The sequence below is a fragment of the Dendropsophus ebraccatus genome, chromosome 8 (genome assembly GCF_027789765.1).
Source record: "Dendropsophus ebraccatus isolate aDenEbr1 chromosome 8, aDenEbr1.pat, whole genome shotgun sequence".
Lineage (NCBI taxonomy): Eukaryota > Metazoa > Chordata > Amphibia > Anura > Hylidae > Dendropsophus > Dendropsophus ebraccatus.
Window position 1 is genome coordinate 117,729,660 of NC_091461.1, and position 17,672 is coordinate 117,747,331.

At 46.1% G+C, this 17,672-nt stretch overlaps 1 protein-coding gene across 10 annotated transcripts in view; it reads right to left on the reverse strand.

Moving 5' to 3' along the window:
- The window catches only part of DDAH1 (dimethylarginine dimethylaminohydrolase 1), a 121,926-nt gene that overhangs the window by 7,160 nt on the left and 97,094 nt on the right, over window positions 1-17,672 (reverse strand). For all 10 annotated transcript variants that reach the window (XM_069981547.1, XM_069981553.1, XM_069981554.1 and 7 more), the window contains 3 exons: window positions 5,787-5,886; window positions 4,295-4,368; window positions 965-1,084 (listed from right to left, as the gene is read on the reverse strand). In XM_069981547.1, the coding sequence (XP_069837648.1) occupies window positions 965-1,084; window positions 4,295-4,368; window positions 5,787-5,886 (294 nt within the window). The remainder of the gene's footprint in view (window positions 1-964; window positions 1,085-4,294; window positions 4,369-5,786; window positions 5,887-17,672) is intronic.

Below are 17,672 nucleotides of genomic sequence, written 5' to 3' on the forward strand. Positions count from 1 at the left end.
GTATGGAAACATCATAGCAGCTAGTCTTGTGCTATAGAAATATAGGGGAGCAGGATCTCCTCCTCTGTGTGTGCTATGGAGATATAGGGGAGCAGGATCTCCTCTTATCTGTGCTATAGAGATATAAGGGGGCAGGATCTCCTCCTCTGTGTGCTATAGAGATATAGGGGAGCAGGATCTCTCCTCTGTGTGTGCTATAGCGATATAGGGGAGCAGGATCTCCTCTTCTGTGTGTGCTATACAGATATAGGGGAGAAGGATCCTTTCTTCTGTGTGTGCTGTAGAAATATAGGGGAGCAGGATCTCCTCTTCTGTGTGTGCTATAGGGATATAGGGGAGCAGGATCTCCTCTCCTGTATGTGCTATAGAGATATAGGGGAGCAGGATCTCCTCTCCTGTGTGTGTTATAGAGATGTAAGGGAAGGAGGATCTCTTCTTCTGTATGTGCTATAGAGATATAGGGGGCAGGATCTCCTCTTCTGTGTGTGCTATAGAGATATAGGGGAGCAAGATCTCCTCTTCTGTGTGTGCTATAGAGATATAGGGGAGCAGGATCTCCTCTCCTGTGTGTGCTATAGATATATACGGGAGCAGGATCTCCTCTTCTGTGTGTGCTGAAGAGATATAGGGGAGCAGGATCTCCTCTTCTGTATGTACAGTATATAGGAGACATCACAGCAGCTAGTCTACACTCACTGCTCCTTATATACACATAACAGCTTATCCTATGACCTACAAGGCACATAGGAAAGCTGCACCAGGAGAGAAGTGGAAGCGGCCATGTTGGAAGGCGATGTCAGTGAAGTCTATTGCGGCCCTTTAATATTAATATTGAATTCATAGGAAAATATCTGCTCAGCTCATAAAGCGGCTGCGGCTTTAGATTTTGGTAATAGATACGGTATAAATCCTCGAGATTGCGTCCTCGGAGACGTTCAAGCATCTTAATAACCTCACTCAATACCTTTAGAGCTTTCTGAGCAGCCTCGCTGGAGCCGATGACTATGAGGTTGGGTCCGGCCATGCTGCAGAAACTCTTCAGATGTAAGTAATCGCACACGGGGACTGTGGACACGGCGTAATCCTGCAGGAATACAAGGAGATTAGGGAGATTATTGTTAGCATTATATGGATTATATAGTGGGGGCGTACCATGTATATGTATATACACAAGGGGCTGTACTTATGTTATAAAGCAGGGATGGGGAACCTTAAGCCCTCCAGATGTTGCAGAACTACAATTCCCAGCAAGCCTGGACAGCCTTCGGCTGTCCAGGCATGCTAGGTATTGTAGTTCTGCAACATCTGGAGGGCTGAAGGTTCCCCATCCCTGTTATAAAGCTTACATTTATAGAATATCTTCTTTTCAGGAAGTCCAGATACAACACTGAGTAAAGTTAGGGAGAGTAGAAGGCAATGCTGGGAAATATATGCAAATGAGCCTAAGTGAAATTTATATAGGGGAGTACCATGTGTATGTATACACACAGTGGGCTGTACTCATAGGATTTCTTAATGTTATCTAGCAGGGATGGGGAACCCTTGGCCCTCCAGCTGTTACAAAACTACAATTCCCATCATGCATGGACAGCCGGAATTGTGTTCTTTTGCAACAGCTGTAGGGCAGAAGCTTCCCAATCCTTGTTATAAAGCTTACATTTTTTAGGATATCTCCTTGTAGGATACAAACTCACTGGGCGGATCCGCAGCAAGTTTCTCGCTGCAGATCCCAGCCCTGTACCCCCTATGGGCAGACAAACTCGCAGCAGGATGCACATCCCACTGCGAGTTTGTCCGCAGCTCGTCCCGTTAACCCCCTGGCCACCAGAGCCTATATGTCACCTGGACCCTGCTCCGGCTTGCTTCGGGGCTCTCAGTGTCTTCACGTCCCGCTCAGCCAATCAGTGCGCTGTGGCGGGGCAATGCACTAATTGGCTGAGCGGGACCTGCCAGGAACCCCAGAAGCAAGCCGGAGCGGGGACCAGGTGATGTATAGGCTCCGGTGGCCGGGGGGTTAATGGGGCGGGCTGTGGACAAACTCGCAGCGGGATGTGCATCCTGCTGCGAGTTTGTCTGCCCATAGGGGGTCGAGGGCACGGATCCGCAGCGAATCTCGCTGCAAATTTGCAGCGAGAAACTCGCTGCGGGTCCGCCAAGTGAGTTTGTACCCTTAAAAGAGTAGTTCTCCAACTTTTTTTTTGTTTCAAATCAACTGGTACCAGAAAGTGCCAGAGATTTGTAATTTACTTTTATTAAAAAATCTCCAGTCTTCCAGTACTTATCAGCTGCTGCATGTCCTACAGGAAGTGGTGTATTCTTTCCAGTCTGGAGAGCAGGAGAGGTTTTCTATGTGGATTTGCTACTGCTCTGGACAGTTCCTGACATGGACAGAGGTGGCAGCAGAGAGCACTGTGTTAGACTGGAGAGAATACACCACTTCCTGTGGGACATACAGCAGCTGATAAGTACTAGAAGACTTGACATTTTTTGATAGAAGTAAATTACAAATCTCTGGCACTTTCTGGCACCAGTTGATTTAGTAGAATTTTTTGGGGGGTGAACTACCCCTTTAAGGAAGTCCAGGTAGAACACTACCTGGTTAGGGAGTTAAGTTAGGGAGAGTAGAAGGAAGGTAATGCTGGGAAATACATGCAAATGAGCCTAAGTGAAACTAATAGTGGAGTACCATGTGTATGTATACATACAGTGGGCTGTACTCATAGGATTTCTTATGTTATAAAGCAGGGATTGGGAACCTACAGTCCACCAGCTGTTGCAAAACTACAATTCCCATCATGCCTGGACAGCCTTCGATGGGAATTGTAGTCTGGTAGGTTCTCCATCCCTGTTATAAATCTTATATATATATATATATATATATATATATATATATATATATATATATAGGATATCTCCTTTTCAGGAAGTCCAGGTAGAACACTGAGTAAAGTTAGGGAGAGTATAAGGCAATGCTGGGAAATATATGCAAATGAGCCCGTGAAACTTCCAGCACATCATCTTAGCAGCGGCTCAACATTTCCCAGTGACAGAGAACACAGTGATGTCTTTGTTGAGATCCCTCATTGTCACTCTGTAGATGAGTTAGCTCCATGGTTCTTCTGGCCGAAAGAAAGAATTACTACTGGTGTCCCAATATAACCTTCCCATTGTACAAGATAAACATTGTGTCTGCTGTAGCGGGTTGTATTTAAAGGGGTTATCCAGGCTTAGAAAAACATGGCTGCTTTCTTCTATAAATAGCACAACTCTTGTCCTCAGTTTGGGTGAGGATTTTGAAGCTTTTGAAGCATTGAATAGAGCTGGACTGTAATACCACACACAACCTGAGGATAGGGGTGGCGCTGTTTCTTGCAAGAAAGTAGCCATGCTCCTGGACAACACCTTTAAAAAAGGCTATCCAGGTTTAGAAATAGCGCAGCTACTTTCTTGCAAAAACAGAGCCACCCCTGTCCTCAGGTTGTACGTGGTATTACAATCCCGCTCCATTCAATAGATTTTGGCTTCCACACCAAAATCCGCACCCAAACTGGGGACAAGAGGGGGGGCTGTTTATGGAAGAAAGCAGACACGTTTTTTTTCTAAGCCTAAAAAATCCCTTTAAGGTATGTTTGCTATTTTTGTAATTTTTTTTGTCACTGAGATTTGTACAAATGTGGTGTGTGTAAATGCATCGGTACAATTCTAAGTGATTCTTAAAACGTTACTGTCACTTTAAAAAACTTTTGACAGGTCACAAAGTTTTGATCAGTTGAGATCTGGGTGTTCAGACGTTTCTGGAACCTGTTGCTTACAATAAGATTGATCAAGTGGCGATCAAGTCAGAGAGTGAAGAGCATTGCGTGTGAACGAATCCTTAAAGGGGTATTCCAGCAAACTATGTAAAGTGCTGCAAAATTGGCGCTATACAAATAAAAAAACATTATAAAAAAATCTTGTCAGGAACAGTCCATAGCAGCAGCAAATCTCCATAGAAAACATCTCCTGCTCTGGACAGTTCCCGACATGGACAGAGGTGGCAGCAGAGAGCACTGTGTCAGACTGGAGAGAATACACCATTTCCTGCAGGACATACAGCAGCTGATAAGTACTGGAAGACTGGAGATTTTTAAATGGAAGTAAATTACAAATCTATAAAACTTTCTGAAACCTGTTGATTTGAAAGAAAAGATTTTCGCCAGAGTACCGCTTTAAGTATCACGTCTGCTGCAGATCCTGTACGTGTGAACGCACCCTTCATATATATTGTGACTCTTACATACAGACTTATTCCTACCTTAAAGGTGTCGGCCAGGATTTCTGCACCCCGTTGGTTGGTTCTTTTGGATAACCCCACAAAGAATTCTCGTCCTGAGAAGAGAAAAGATTTTGCTCATCACGAACCCTATAGGAAATGTGAGGTGACTCAGTGCTGCCACCTAGTGCATTTATTGGGATTTGCTTCATGTAATCTTAGCTTTCTAATTCTATTCGCCTGAAAATGGAGATTTCTCCATCCTAACTTACACACTGAATAAATGTTTAACTTAACTTTTTTTTTCTTTTTAAAGTGAATGTACCATCAGTACCATCGCATTAAGTTTTGCACATGGATAGAACGGCACCAGCATGGGGAAGCCAGTGCCGCGGCCCGTTTTTTGCATGCAGCATTTGTCTATTTCCGGGCACCAGATGGGGGTGACGCACTGAAGGCGGGATGGCCTGGCCCTAGTGGGAGGAAACCCCGCCTCTCTAATGGAGCAGTGTCATAAAGGGGAGGGGTTTCCTCCCACTGGAGACAGGCCGGCCCGCCAGCAGTGCTTCACCCCCGGACAGTGCCTGGGAATAGAACAACATTGTGTATGGGGCCATGGTTAAAAAAAGGACTGCGGCACTGGCTTCCCCACGCCATTCTACTCATGTGCAGAACTTAAAGGGAATTTACTGATGGTACATTCCCTTTAAATCCCTTTAAACACCCCTTTTAAGAGAAAACGGGCCAAAAAATGTCTGGCTGGAAAAATTATTCCGGGGAATATAAAAAAAATTATTAGGGGAACATAAAAAAATTATTAGGGGGAAAATGATTAAAAATAAAAAATATTAGGGGGAACATAAAAAAGAAGTCATATTCACCTGGCCATGTCCCGCTCCTGGACCCCGCCGGGTGTCTTTGTAGCTTCCCTCCGGCTACATCACAACCTAGTTGACAGATGCCCTACTCAGCCAGTCAGTGACTGGGATGGGACACCGCGACAGTCACTGATTGGCTGAGTGGGCTGAATCCAACCCACTTGTAATGTTCAACCCGGGTCGTAATGTACCCAGAAAGGGGGAGAAGATGACCCCCGGCGCAGCACGGAGACAGGTAGGCACATTGGGGGAGATTTATCAAACATGGTGTAAAGTGACACTAGCCCCGTTGCCCCTAGCAACCAATCAGATTCCACCTTTCATTCCTCACAGACTCTTTGGAAAATGAAAGGTGGAATCTGATTGGTTGCTAGGGGCAACTGAGCCAGTATCACTTTACACCATGTTGGATAAATCTCCCCCATTGGTTTTTTAATTTCCCCCACCCAATGCCCATAATAATTTTCTGCTCCCCCCTTCCCCCCGGACTTCTCCTTTAAGTCTCCATGCTACTGCAATGAAAATGAACATTTAGCGCCAGGTCCCCTCCCCCAATAATATCTCATCTCTAAGATGTTGGCCGACATAGTAGAAGGACACGTGTTATTCCCACTAGATATTCTCTCAGATGCGGGAAATGTCATTGGGTCCCTTACCTGTGAACAGCACGTCTCCACCGTCCAAAGTGGCGTTCTCATCGGTCATCTCCACCACATTCATCTGCAGATCCTGCAGCGCCTTCTTCACGGCCTCCACCTGCGGAAACAGCAGCGTCCGTCGTTAGTGATCTGTGTGATTGTGTCATCTAATCCTGTGGAAGCTTTACTCCCCACTTCTATGCTATTAAACTATATAGAAATTGGATGGGAACAATGGGAGAAAAATGCACGTAATGGCGGAGGGGAGACAAGTCATTACATCCCATATGTCTGCAAATAAGTGAGCTGCTACAGTATGTGGCTGAGTTATAGAGAGCGGACTGAGCAGCAGCATGCACGCCTCCCTCCTCCCTCCTCCACCCTCCATGCTCTGTATGATTGATGTTCAAGCCTTAACTTCTAGCACTGAGCCCTGTACATTAATAATATAGAGCAGGGAGGGGTGGAGGAGGTAGGAGATATGCATGCTGCAGCTGAGCCCTGGCCCCTACAACATGATTTTATAAACATTGAGAACAGACATCATCACATATATGTATCATCTTTGGGCATTGCTGATCTTTTATTTTTCAGTCTTGAGAGCAGAGGTTTTCCATGGGGATTTGCTGCTGCTCTGGACAGTACCTGACATGGACAGAGGTGGCAGCAGAGAGCACTGTGTCAGACTGGAGAGAATACACCACTTCCTGCAGGACATACAGCAGCTGGAAGCCTGGAGATTTTTTTAACAGAAGTAAATTACAAATCTCTGGCACTTTCTGATTTTACATTTTTTTTTTGTGAACAACCCCTTTAAAACCACAGCAGAATCTCCACCAAAAGGAAGAGTACAAAGCATTGATCTCTCTAGAGGGGAGCTACTTTGCATATTTTTTTTCCCAAGGAGCATTGCAGTTTGGTAGTCTCCCCAAGGAGACACATCCCCCCCTATGATGTAATGCTATAGAGATGCTGTCACTTTTGAAGATGTTTTCTGAAGCAATACTCAGAGGAGACGTAAGGCGGAGTGTTCTCTCCCATGAAAGATTTTTTTAAATTTTATTTAATAGGATTAATAACAAAATATTTGCAGACTCTTAATTGCCATTACACAATGTGTGTGAACTCTGGAACCCGGAGCCGGCAGCCGCTCACTTCCTCATACCTGCACAATTAATACCGGTAAGAAGCTCCGGAATGACGTGAGTGCTTGTTTATTAATGCAGCGGCCGTCCAAGTCTTCTAGAGAAGAGCTGCGTCTCTGTGTAACGTCTGCTCCAGGTGCCCCCGGGCGCTCCCTGGCATATGTCACACAGTGAAATATTACAGCGCTGTAAACACGGCCGTATATCTCCCGCTTGACAGAAACACCGGCCTGACATTTGATCGAGAACCTGAGACCCGGTGGGACTTCTGAGAAAATTTACCAAAAAAGAATCTTGGCAAAATAATGCGAGCCCTGAAAATATTACAGAGTATGAGGCAAGAAGACTTGACAGGTGACCCTGCCTGCGGACGGTCAGGACTCCAGGCTTCATTGGGATCACCTGAACGTTGCATGTCTGTCATTTTTGTCATGCCCTGATACAGAGAACGATGGTGTATCCTCAAGATAGAGCAGGGATGGGGAACCTTCGGCCCTTCAGCTGTTGCAAAACTACAAATCCCATCATGCCTGGAGAGCCAAAGGGATTGTAGTTTTGCAACAGCTGGGGGGGGGGGGGGGGCAGAAGGTTCCTCCTCCCTGGGATAGACCATCAATATAAGGTCCAACTCCCATCCCACACACAGTGAATTGTCACCACAGCCTCTTTATTATTCACCGATGTTCTCACTGGTGCCACTGTAGCAGTAGTGGCAGTGCAAGGTATTGCAGCTTTGTCCCATTTATAGTAGTAGTTCAGCAAAAAACTATTCTTTCTAATCAGCTTATGCCAGAAAGTGCAAGAGATTTGTAATTTACTTCCAGTACTTCCGGTACTTATCAGCTGCTGTATGTCCTGCAGGAAGTGGTGTATCTTTCCGGTCTGACACAGTGCTCTCTGCTGCCACCTCGGTCCATGTCAGGAACTGTCCAGAGCAGCAGCAAATCTTCCTGACATGGACCCTACCCCGATATCTCGTGAGTCTGGCTTGATCTTCCCCATAGGGAAAAAACATATATTTTTTTTTATTTAATTTTTTTTATTGCAGCCTTTACTCCCAGAAAACCCCTTTTAATGCTGTGACTGATCGTTACAACCTACATTAAAATTTCAGTAATTTTATTATTGCATTGCATAACATATTTTTGGCATATCCTGTATACAGTACATCATGTTTTATAGCCCAGAGCTGCATTCAGAATTCTGCTGGTGGTTACTGTAAATAGTCAACAATCCAGTTGAAGGTCATGCCCTCTAACGCTTTTTTTCTGAGCTGGAAAAGTGTATGTTAGAATGGGTACTGTCACTTTAAAAAAAAAAACAACAAAAAAAACTACTACTGAAAAGTTTTCATCGATCAGGGAGAAGTGAGCGTCAACAGATGAGCATACCTTTTTTTGTTTGTTTTTTAGATGTGTGGCTGCCATCTTTACGAACTTGTTGCAAACTTTTTTAAAGTTTGGTTTGGTATTTTTTGTGATGTTCAGAACAAATCTCGGTTGGGAAGATTCCATTTGGTCATCTCTAATTTTAAGTCAATGGGACGATCTTGGTTGAGACAGAGAAGAAGTGTTCAGCCACGCACTTCTCTCCCTGCATGTTCTTGTTTTTTTTTTTTTTAAAGTGACAGTTACACTAGTTAGAATAATTAATTTGTAGACGCCTGTATTTCGAATAAATTATTCGCAACCCACCCATCAGCACCGCTCTCGCCTGAGGGGTGGGGAGGGGTGTAACGGGGGGGGGGGGGGGAGGGTGCGGGTGGCTGCATGCAGATGGGTGGGGAGGGGGTGTAACAGGGGTGTGGTTGCACACAGATGGGTGGGGAGGGGATGTCATGGGGGAGTGGCTGCACACAGAGGGGTGGGGAGGGGGATGTCATGGGGGTGTGGCTGCACGCAGATGGGTGGGGAGGGATATCATGGGGGTGTGGCTGCACACAGATGGGTGGGGAGGGGATGTCATGGGGGTGTGGCTGCACACAGATGGGTGGGGAGGGGATGTCATGGGGGTGTGGCTGCACACAGATGGGTGGGGAGGGGATGTCATGGGGGTGTGGCTGCACACAGATGGGTGGGGAGGGGCTGTAATGGGGGTGTGGCTGCACACAGAAGGGTGGGGAGGGGGTGTAACGGGGGTGTGGCTGCACACAGAGGGGTGGGGAGGGGATGTCATGGTGTGACTGCACACAGATGGGTGAGGAGGGGATGTCATGGTGGTGTAGCTGTGCACAGAGGGGTGGGGATGTCATGGGGGTGTGGCTGCACACAGAGGGGTGGGGGTGGGGAATGTCATGGGGGTGTGGCTGCACACAGAGGGGTGGGGAGGGGATATCATGGGGGAGTGGCTGCACACAGAGGGGTGGGGAGGGGATATCATGGGGGTGTGGCTGCACACAGAGGGGTGGGGAGGGGATGTCATGGGGGTGTGCCTCTACATAAATCCGGAGACCCTCTCTATCACTGAGACATTTTAAAGCATAGCGCTAAAAATGCTGGGTGTAATACATGCCCCCCTAAGTGTTCCCTGAATAGTTCTGGTACTGTTATTTTGCATTGCAGTTAGTGCTATTCAGGCATGGCGTTGTCCTAAAGGGTTGCAAAACTACAATAGGCTCTCCAGGCATGATGGGAGTTGTAGTTCTGCAACAGCTGGAGAGCGAAAGGTTGGGGATCACTGCCTTAGAGCAGGGATGGGGAATCTTCGGCCCTCCAGCTGTTACAAAACCACAATTCCCATCATACCTGGTCAGCCAAAGCTTTAGCCTCGAGCTGTCCAGGCATGATGGGAATTGTAGTTGTGCAAGAGCTGGAGAGCCGCAGTTCCCCCACCCCTGCCTTAGAGGACTGTATTTTATTCTGTTCCCGGTGCCTCATCTCCGTTCCGCGAAATTTTAAGCACAGCGTCTATTCTTTCATACGGGACAGGCAGCCGCTTTATTCTGATTAATCCCGACTGGTTTGAAGCTTATTTCACTTTACGACGCCAAAAACTAATATGAGTAATATAGAAACATCCTGAAGTTTTGAGGCAGACACATTCCTGAGTTATAAAACGTCTATGAAGGTAGATGAGAGGCGCAAAGGATCTGCCAGTGCTCCTCTATTTCTGGGAAATAAGCAATAAATGTGTGTTAATGACATTTCTAAGAATTTCCTGTTGTCCAGTTCCACAGTAAGAAAAAAAAATAAATCAAAAAATCCAGTCTGTGGCACAGCAGAGCGGTTACACGTGTATCCAGCGGGTCAGGCCACCAGACCGGAGACTACTCCTCCATGTGCTGTTTGAAAACAAAGCTGAGATTTCGATCAGGACGAGGAAAGTTATACAGTAATGAAATATTAGAGGGAACAAACAGCGCCTGGCGTCGGCCCACGAGGCAAGGTGGCACCAAGCGCAGGCCAGGCCGAAAAACCAGCGCAAAACGGAAAAAACTGGGACGGGTTTCAGTTTTGGGCAGAAAAGGAATATGCAAATTAGTTCTCCTCCAGTAAGGGGAAAACCTGCTTCTCATTAGTGCCACCTATAGGCAGCTACCCTGTAAGTCATTGTCTGACCATTTAAAGGAGTACTCCGGCGGGAAAAAATCAAGAAAGTTATAAAGATTTGTAATTTGGTTGTTCACCTTTTTCTTTTTTTTTTCAAATCAATTGGTGCCACAGATTTGTAACTTCCAATAAAAATTTTTTTTTAAGCCTTCCAGTACTTATCAGCTGCTGTATGGGACGCAGGAAGTTGTGTATTTTTTCCAGTCTGGATAGCACGAGAGGTTTTCTATGGGGATTTGCTACTGCTCTTAACAGTTCCTGACATGGACAGAGGGGGCAGCAGAGAGCACTGTGTCAAACTGGAAAGAATACACCACTTCCTGCAGGACATACAGCAGCTGGAAGATCTGAAATTTTTTAATGGAAGTAAAATTTCAAATCTCTGGCACTTTCTGGCACCAGTTGATTTTAAATATAATTTTTTTTTTTTTGGGTGAACAACCCATTTAAAAATGTCAAGTCTTCCAGTACTTATCAGCTGCTGTATGTTCTGCAGGAAGTGGTGTATTCTCTCCAGTCTGACATAGTGCTCTCTGCTGCCACCTCTGTCCATGTCAGGAACTGTCCAGAACAAAAAATATTTTCATTGGGAATTTTCTGCTGCTCTGGACAGTTCCTGACATGGACAGAGGTGGCAGCAGAGAGCACTGTGTCAGTCTGGAGAGAATACACCTGCAGGATGTACAGAAGCTGATAAGTAATAGAAGACTGGATATTTTTAAATAGAAATATATTACAAATCTGTATAACTTCCTTGCCAGTTGATTTGAAAGCAAAAGATTTTCGCTGGATAACCCCTTTAAGGCTATGTTCGGCACTCAAAAACAAGGGCCGTTGTTGCAGTGAAACTTGCAATGACTGATTGACATGTCAATTATTTCCAAGGCTGTATTGAACAACGGTCGTTGTTTGCATTGATCTCAATGCAACACTTTTTTTATAACACGAACGTCCGTTGTTGCTGATTAACCCCTTCAAGACCGAGCCTATTTGCACCTAAAAGACCAGGCTCATTTTTCAAAATGTGACCTGTCTCACTTTATGCTCTTATAGCTCAGTGATGCTTTAATGTATGCTAGCGATTCTGAGATTGTTTTTTCGTGACATATGGCACTTTATATTAGTGGCAAAATTTGGTCACTACTTTGTGTGTTTTTTGTGAAAAACATCAAAATATCATGAAAAATTGAAAAAATTAGCATTTTATGAACTTTGAAATTCTCTGCTTCTAAAAAAGAAAGTCGTATCACATAAATTAGTTACTAAGTCACATTACCAATATGTCCTCTTTATTCTGGCTTCATTTCATAAACATATTTTACTTTTTTAGGGTGTTACAGGGGTTAGAAATTTATCAGCAAATTACCACATTTTCGTAAAAGTTTCCAAAACTGATTTTTTTTAGGGACCAGTTCTTTTCTTAAGTTGATTTAGGAGGCTTGTATACTGGAAACCCCCATAAGTACCCCATTTTGGAAACTAAACACCTTAAAGAATTAATCTAGGGGTATAATGAGCATTTTAACCCTACAGGGGCTGGAGGAAAGTATTCACCATTAGGCCGTAAAAAAATAAAAAATTACAATTTTCCAATAATATATACGTTTAGATTAAAGTTTCTCATTTTCAAAAGGAACATGAGAGAAAACGCACCCCAAAATTTGTAACGCAGGTTCTCTTGAGTACTACGGTACCCCATATGTGGGCGTAAACCACTGTATGGGCACACAGCGGGGCTCAGAAGGAAGGGAGCGCCATCTAGCTTTTCCAATGCAGATTTTGCTGAAGAAGTTTCCGAGCGCCAGGTGCATTTGCAGTGCCCCTGTAGTGTCAGCAGAGAGAAAACCCCCCAAAAGTCACCCCATTTTGGAAAGTATACCCCTCAAAGAATTCATCTTGGGGTAGGATGAGCATTTTGACCCCACAGGTGTTAGAGGAAAGTATTCAAAATTAGACAGTAAAAATGAAAAACTCGAATTTTTCCAATAATATGTTCCTTTAGTTTGAATTTTCTCCATTTCACGAGGAACAGGAGAGAAAATTCACCCCAAAATCTGTAACGCAGGTTCTCCTGAGTACAATGGTACCTCATATGTGGGCATAAACCACTGTATGGGCACACAGGAGGGCTCAGAACGGAAGGAGTGCCAATTAGCTTTTTCAATGCAGATTTTGCCGAAGAAGTTTCTGAGCGCCAGGTGCGTTTGCAGTGCCCCTGTAGTGCCAGCGGAGTAAAATCTCGCCCATAGTCACCCCATTTTGGAAAGTACACCCCTCAAATAATTCATTTTGGGGTGTGGTGAGCATTTTGACCCCACAGGTATTAGAGGAAAGTATTCAAAAGTAGACAGTAAAAATGAAAAACTCGAATTTATCCAATAATATGTTTCTTTAGTTTAAAATTTCTCAATTTCACGAGGAACAAGAGAAAAAAAGTACCCCAAAATTTGTAACGCAGGTTCTCCTGAGTAAAAAGGTACCTCATATGTCGGTATAAACCACTGTATGGGCACACATCAGGGCTCAGAAGGGAAGGAGCGCCAATTAGCTTTTTCAATGCAGATTTTGCTGCAGAAGTTTCTGAGTGCCAGGTGCGTTTGCAGAGCCCCTGTAGTGCCAGCGGAGTAAAATCTTGCCATAGGTCACCCCATTTTGGAAAGTGCACCCCTCAAAGAATTCATTTTGGGGTGTGGTGAGCATTTTGACCCCACCGGTATAAGAGGAAAGTATTCAAAAGTAGACAGTAAAAATGAAAAACTCGAATTTTTCCAATAATTTGTTCCTTTAGTTTGAAATTTCTCAATTTCACAAGGAACAGGAGAGAAAATTCACCCCAAAATCTGTAACGCAGGTTCTCCTGAGTAGAACGCTACCGCATATGTGGGTATAAACCACTGTATGGGCACACAGCCGGGCTCAGAAGGGAAGGAGCGCCAATTAGCATTTTCCGTGCAGATTTTTCTGAAGAAGTTTCTGAGCGCCAGGTGCATTTGCAGCCCCCCTGTAATGTCTACAGAATAGACCCCCCCAAAAAAGTCACCCCATTTTGGAAAGTACACCCCTCAAAGAATTCATCTTGGGGTAGGATGAGCATTTTGGCCCCACAGGTATTAGAGGAAAGTATTCAAAATTGGCCAGTAAAAATGAAAAACTTGAATTTTTCCAATAATATGTTGGTTTAGTTTGAAATTTCCAAATTTCACAAGGAACATGAGAGAAAACGTACCCCAAAATCTGTAACGCAGGTTCTCCCGAGTACAACGGTACCCCATATGTGGGCATAAACCACTGTATGGGCACACAGCAGGGCTCAGAAGGGAAGGAGTGCCAATTTGCTGGAGCAAAACAGTAGCTAGTAATAGTTATTAGAATAGCGCAGTTACTAAAATAAAATAAAAAAAAATTTGATTACAGGTAATGTGGGGTGGTTCCGGGTAATTTGGAGGTGGTTACGGGCAGTCTGGGGTGGTTACGGGTAATCTGGGGTGGTTACGGGTAATCTGGGGTGGATACCGTCAACATGGGGAGGTCACGGGCAACCTGCTGTGGTTACTGCAACCTGGGGTGGTTACAGGCAACCTGGGGTGAATATGGACAACCTGCTGTGGTTACGGACAACCTGCTGTGGTTACGGACAACCTGCTGTGGTTACAGACAATCTAGGGTGGTTACAGGCAACCTGCTGTGGTTACGGGCAACGTGGGGTGGTTACAGACAATCTGGGGTGGTTACAGACAATCTGGGGTGGTTACAGGCAACCTGCTGTGGTTACGGATAAACTGAAGTGCTAATAGGTAATCTGAGGTGGGTACCTGTAATCTGGCGTGGTTGCGGGCAATCTGGAGGGGGTCACTGGCAATTTGGGGTGGTTAGAGGCAAGGTACGGTGGTCAGAGGCAAGGTGCGGTGGTCAGAGGTGACGTGCGGTGGTCAGTGGCGATGTGCGGTGGTCAGTGGCGGCGTGCGGTGGTCAGTAGCGACGTGCGGTGGTCAGAGGCGACGTGCGGTGGTCAAAGGCGACGTGCGGTGGTCAGAGGCGACGTGCGGTGGTCAGAGGCGACGTGCGGTGGTCAGATGCGACGTGCGGTGGTCAGACGCGACCTGCGGTGGTTGTGTGCAATCGGGGGGTTTACATGTAATCTGGCATGATTACGGGCAACCTGGGGTGGTTATGCGCAACCTGCGGTGGTTACGGGCAACCTGGAGGGGTTACAGACAATCTAGAATTGTTACGGATAGACTGAAGTGCTTATAGGTAATCTGGGGTGGGTACATGTAATTTGGGGTGGTTACAGGCAATCTAGGGTGATTACGGACAATCTGGAGGGGGTCACTGGCAACGTGCGGTGGTTACGGGCAGTGTGCGGTGGTTACGGTCAACGTGCGGTGGTTGCGGTCAATGTGCGGTGGTTACGGGTAATCTGGGGGGTTACGTGCAATCTGACGTGATTACGGACAACCTGGGGTGGTTACGGGCTAGCTGCGGTAGTTACGGGTAATCTGGGGGGGTTAGGGGTAATTTGGGAGTAAACTGCAATTATTACTATAATAGAAAGTGTGTGTTTTATTTTTTTGTATGTTTGTCACTTTTTGTACTTTTCACATTCTTTTTCACTGTATTACTATGATTACTGTGATATTTTCTATCACAGTAATCATAGTTCAGTGACAGAGACCAAATTGGTCTCTGTCACTTTAAATTTTCAGAGCTGGCTGGTTGTGGAGCGCATGCGCACTTCATAACCAGCCAGGACACGGAAGAGGAAGGAGCTCCAGGAGCAGGTGAGTATATGGGGTAGGGGAGGGTGACTCGGGGACAAGGGGGACTGGGGGGGTGGGGGGACATCACTTTTTATCCCCTGTCACCAATCATTCATGGTGACAGGGGATAAAATGTTCCGGCGGCACATGGCACAAGCGATTAGCGGTATATAGTATATACCGCTGATCGCTTGTACTGGGACCCCACAGGGGGGGTCCCCGATGACTGCCCCATGCTCTCCGCTACCTCCGGTGGCGGAGAGCATGGGGTTTTCATTCATTTTTACAAAGAGATCACTGTGAACAGACATTAGTCTGTTCACAGTGATCGCGGCGGCCATCTTGGATCTGATGGCCGCCGCGGGGAGGGGGGGTTAGTTACCGGGGCACTAGGGGGGCTGGTCTGGGGTCTGATTTTAACTATTTCATCTCCCCCCACCGTGGATTCACGGTGGGGGGAGATGAAATATAGCGGCGGCACCGGCCCATTAGTGACCGCCGTTTCGGCGGTCACTAAGGGGTTAATGGGGGTCAGCTGCGGGATCGCAGCTGATTCTCATTATCTCCGGTGCCTCACTCAGATGAGAGCGGGATCGCTGTCCCTGCAGCGATGCCGTTCTCATCACAAACCCCCGTCAAAGCAGGAACGTATATGTACATTCCTACTGCACGGGGCATGTGCAATAGGAACGTATATATACAGATGGCTGACGTGAAGGGGTTAAAACAATGGCTGTTCTTGCCATAAATAAATGCGTTGTGTAAACACAGCCTTAATAAAAAAAACCTGGACTAAAAAAAATAAAATGTAATAAGTTATTATATGAAATATTCCTAATAATTCTTCCTAAGCCACAAGACGCGTGTCCTGTCAGCCCGGACGGCCCTTGAAGGGATTGACACTGGAAATTACAGCTAGCGCGGATCTGTCGCTCTGTTCCCCTCACGGTTGATTATACAGAAGACCCTGACCCGATGGCAGCTCGGACTGGAGCCTCTCGCCCGCTGGCATGATCCTGTCATTAGGCGAGAGGCCTGCACGCACGGTCTGCCGCTTGTCTAAACGCAAGGGGTGATCGGAGGACACGAGCGCTCAGGGTTTTACCGTACACATGAGTAAACTGCGCCCGTACAACTGTTACAATTATAAAGCATCAGTCAACACAGCTTTACATTATTACATCAGAAGCTCTAACCCCGGGCAAATAGTTTCCACGCCGCAGACATAACCTTTGGTTGAAATGAAAACATGACCTGTCGCTGGGCTATACTGCTGCGGCTAACTCAAACACCCCATTGTGTGGTGCCATACATAGATCACAATGTACCATTCCTAAAAGTATATGCCTGGAGTGTTTAGTCCTACCCGCTGACCCTTAGGACTAGAAATACATTTGTTATGACAGCCCCTCTGCGTCGCATGAAGAGGAGAAGCATCCCGGGTCATCACCTTGTAATACACTGGAGATAATAGTCAACCGTAGCCGTAAAACCACCGATAGGGGCTAACACTGATTATATGGTGACAATGGTGTCTGTCCAGGGGGGGTAGCATAGAGGGAACTTGCCAAACTGTTCGGGTTCGGCAATGTTCTTGGAACCCGAATGCTCTGCAGGGCGGCAACCAACTTCTCCAGCCACTGGGAATCAAATGCGGAGTTTTCTGGTTGGAAGAATGTTGCCGAACCCGAACACTCAACACTAGTGGGTAAATATACTAGGTTTATGTGTCAGAAACATAGGGGAATGTGAGAATCTGGGTGACCACTAGAGATGAGCGAATCGCTCATCTAGACGAAGCGCAGAGCTTCGTTTGATCTGTGCTCTACCCATCAAGCCACCAACCTTTCTTCATTGCTCCACCATGGGGGAAAAGCTGGACCCCATCCTGGGAAACTGGGAGAAGTTCCTAGGATTGGATCCAGCTTTTCCCAGCATCCTGGAAGGAGCGACAGGGAGCAAAGCAGCGCTGAAAGACCGGCGGCTTGATGAGCGGAGCTCTTTGCTTCGTATAGATGAGAGATTCGCTCATCTCTAGTGACCGCGATAAGGGCCAGATGTGATGTTTAGACGATTGGGTCGAAGTGTTTCTAGGATGGGCGGTCTTGTGGGGGTGTTCATGGTGTGTAGTTGTTAGTACCAATTAAATGCAGTGCATGGAAGGACAACTGGGGACAGCTATCATGAAGGTGCCTGGCATACTCCAAGGAAGAGGTGCAGATTTTTGCACAGAGGGGCATACGCCTCTTAGTAAATCACACCTGTACTGATTGGGCAATAGAGCGGGGAGAAGACTTGCTGCAGTGTGTCCCCTCCCCGCCCTGACTTAAAAATAAAGAGTCAGGCTCCATAGGAGCCCATTATAAATCCGGCTTTTTTTTTTTTTTTTTTAATTTAGAGCGGGGAGAGGACGCGCTGCACTCATTCAAAACTTTTGACATGTCATAGAGA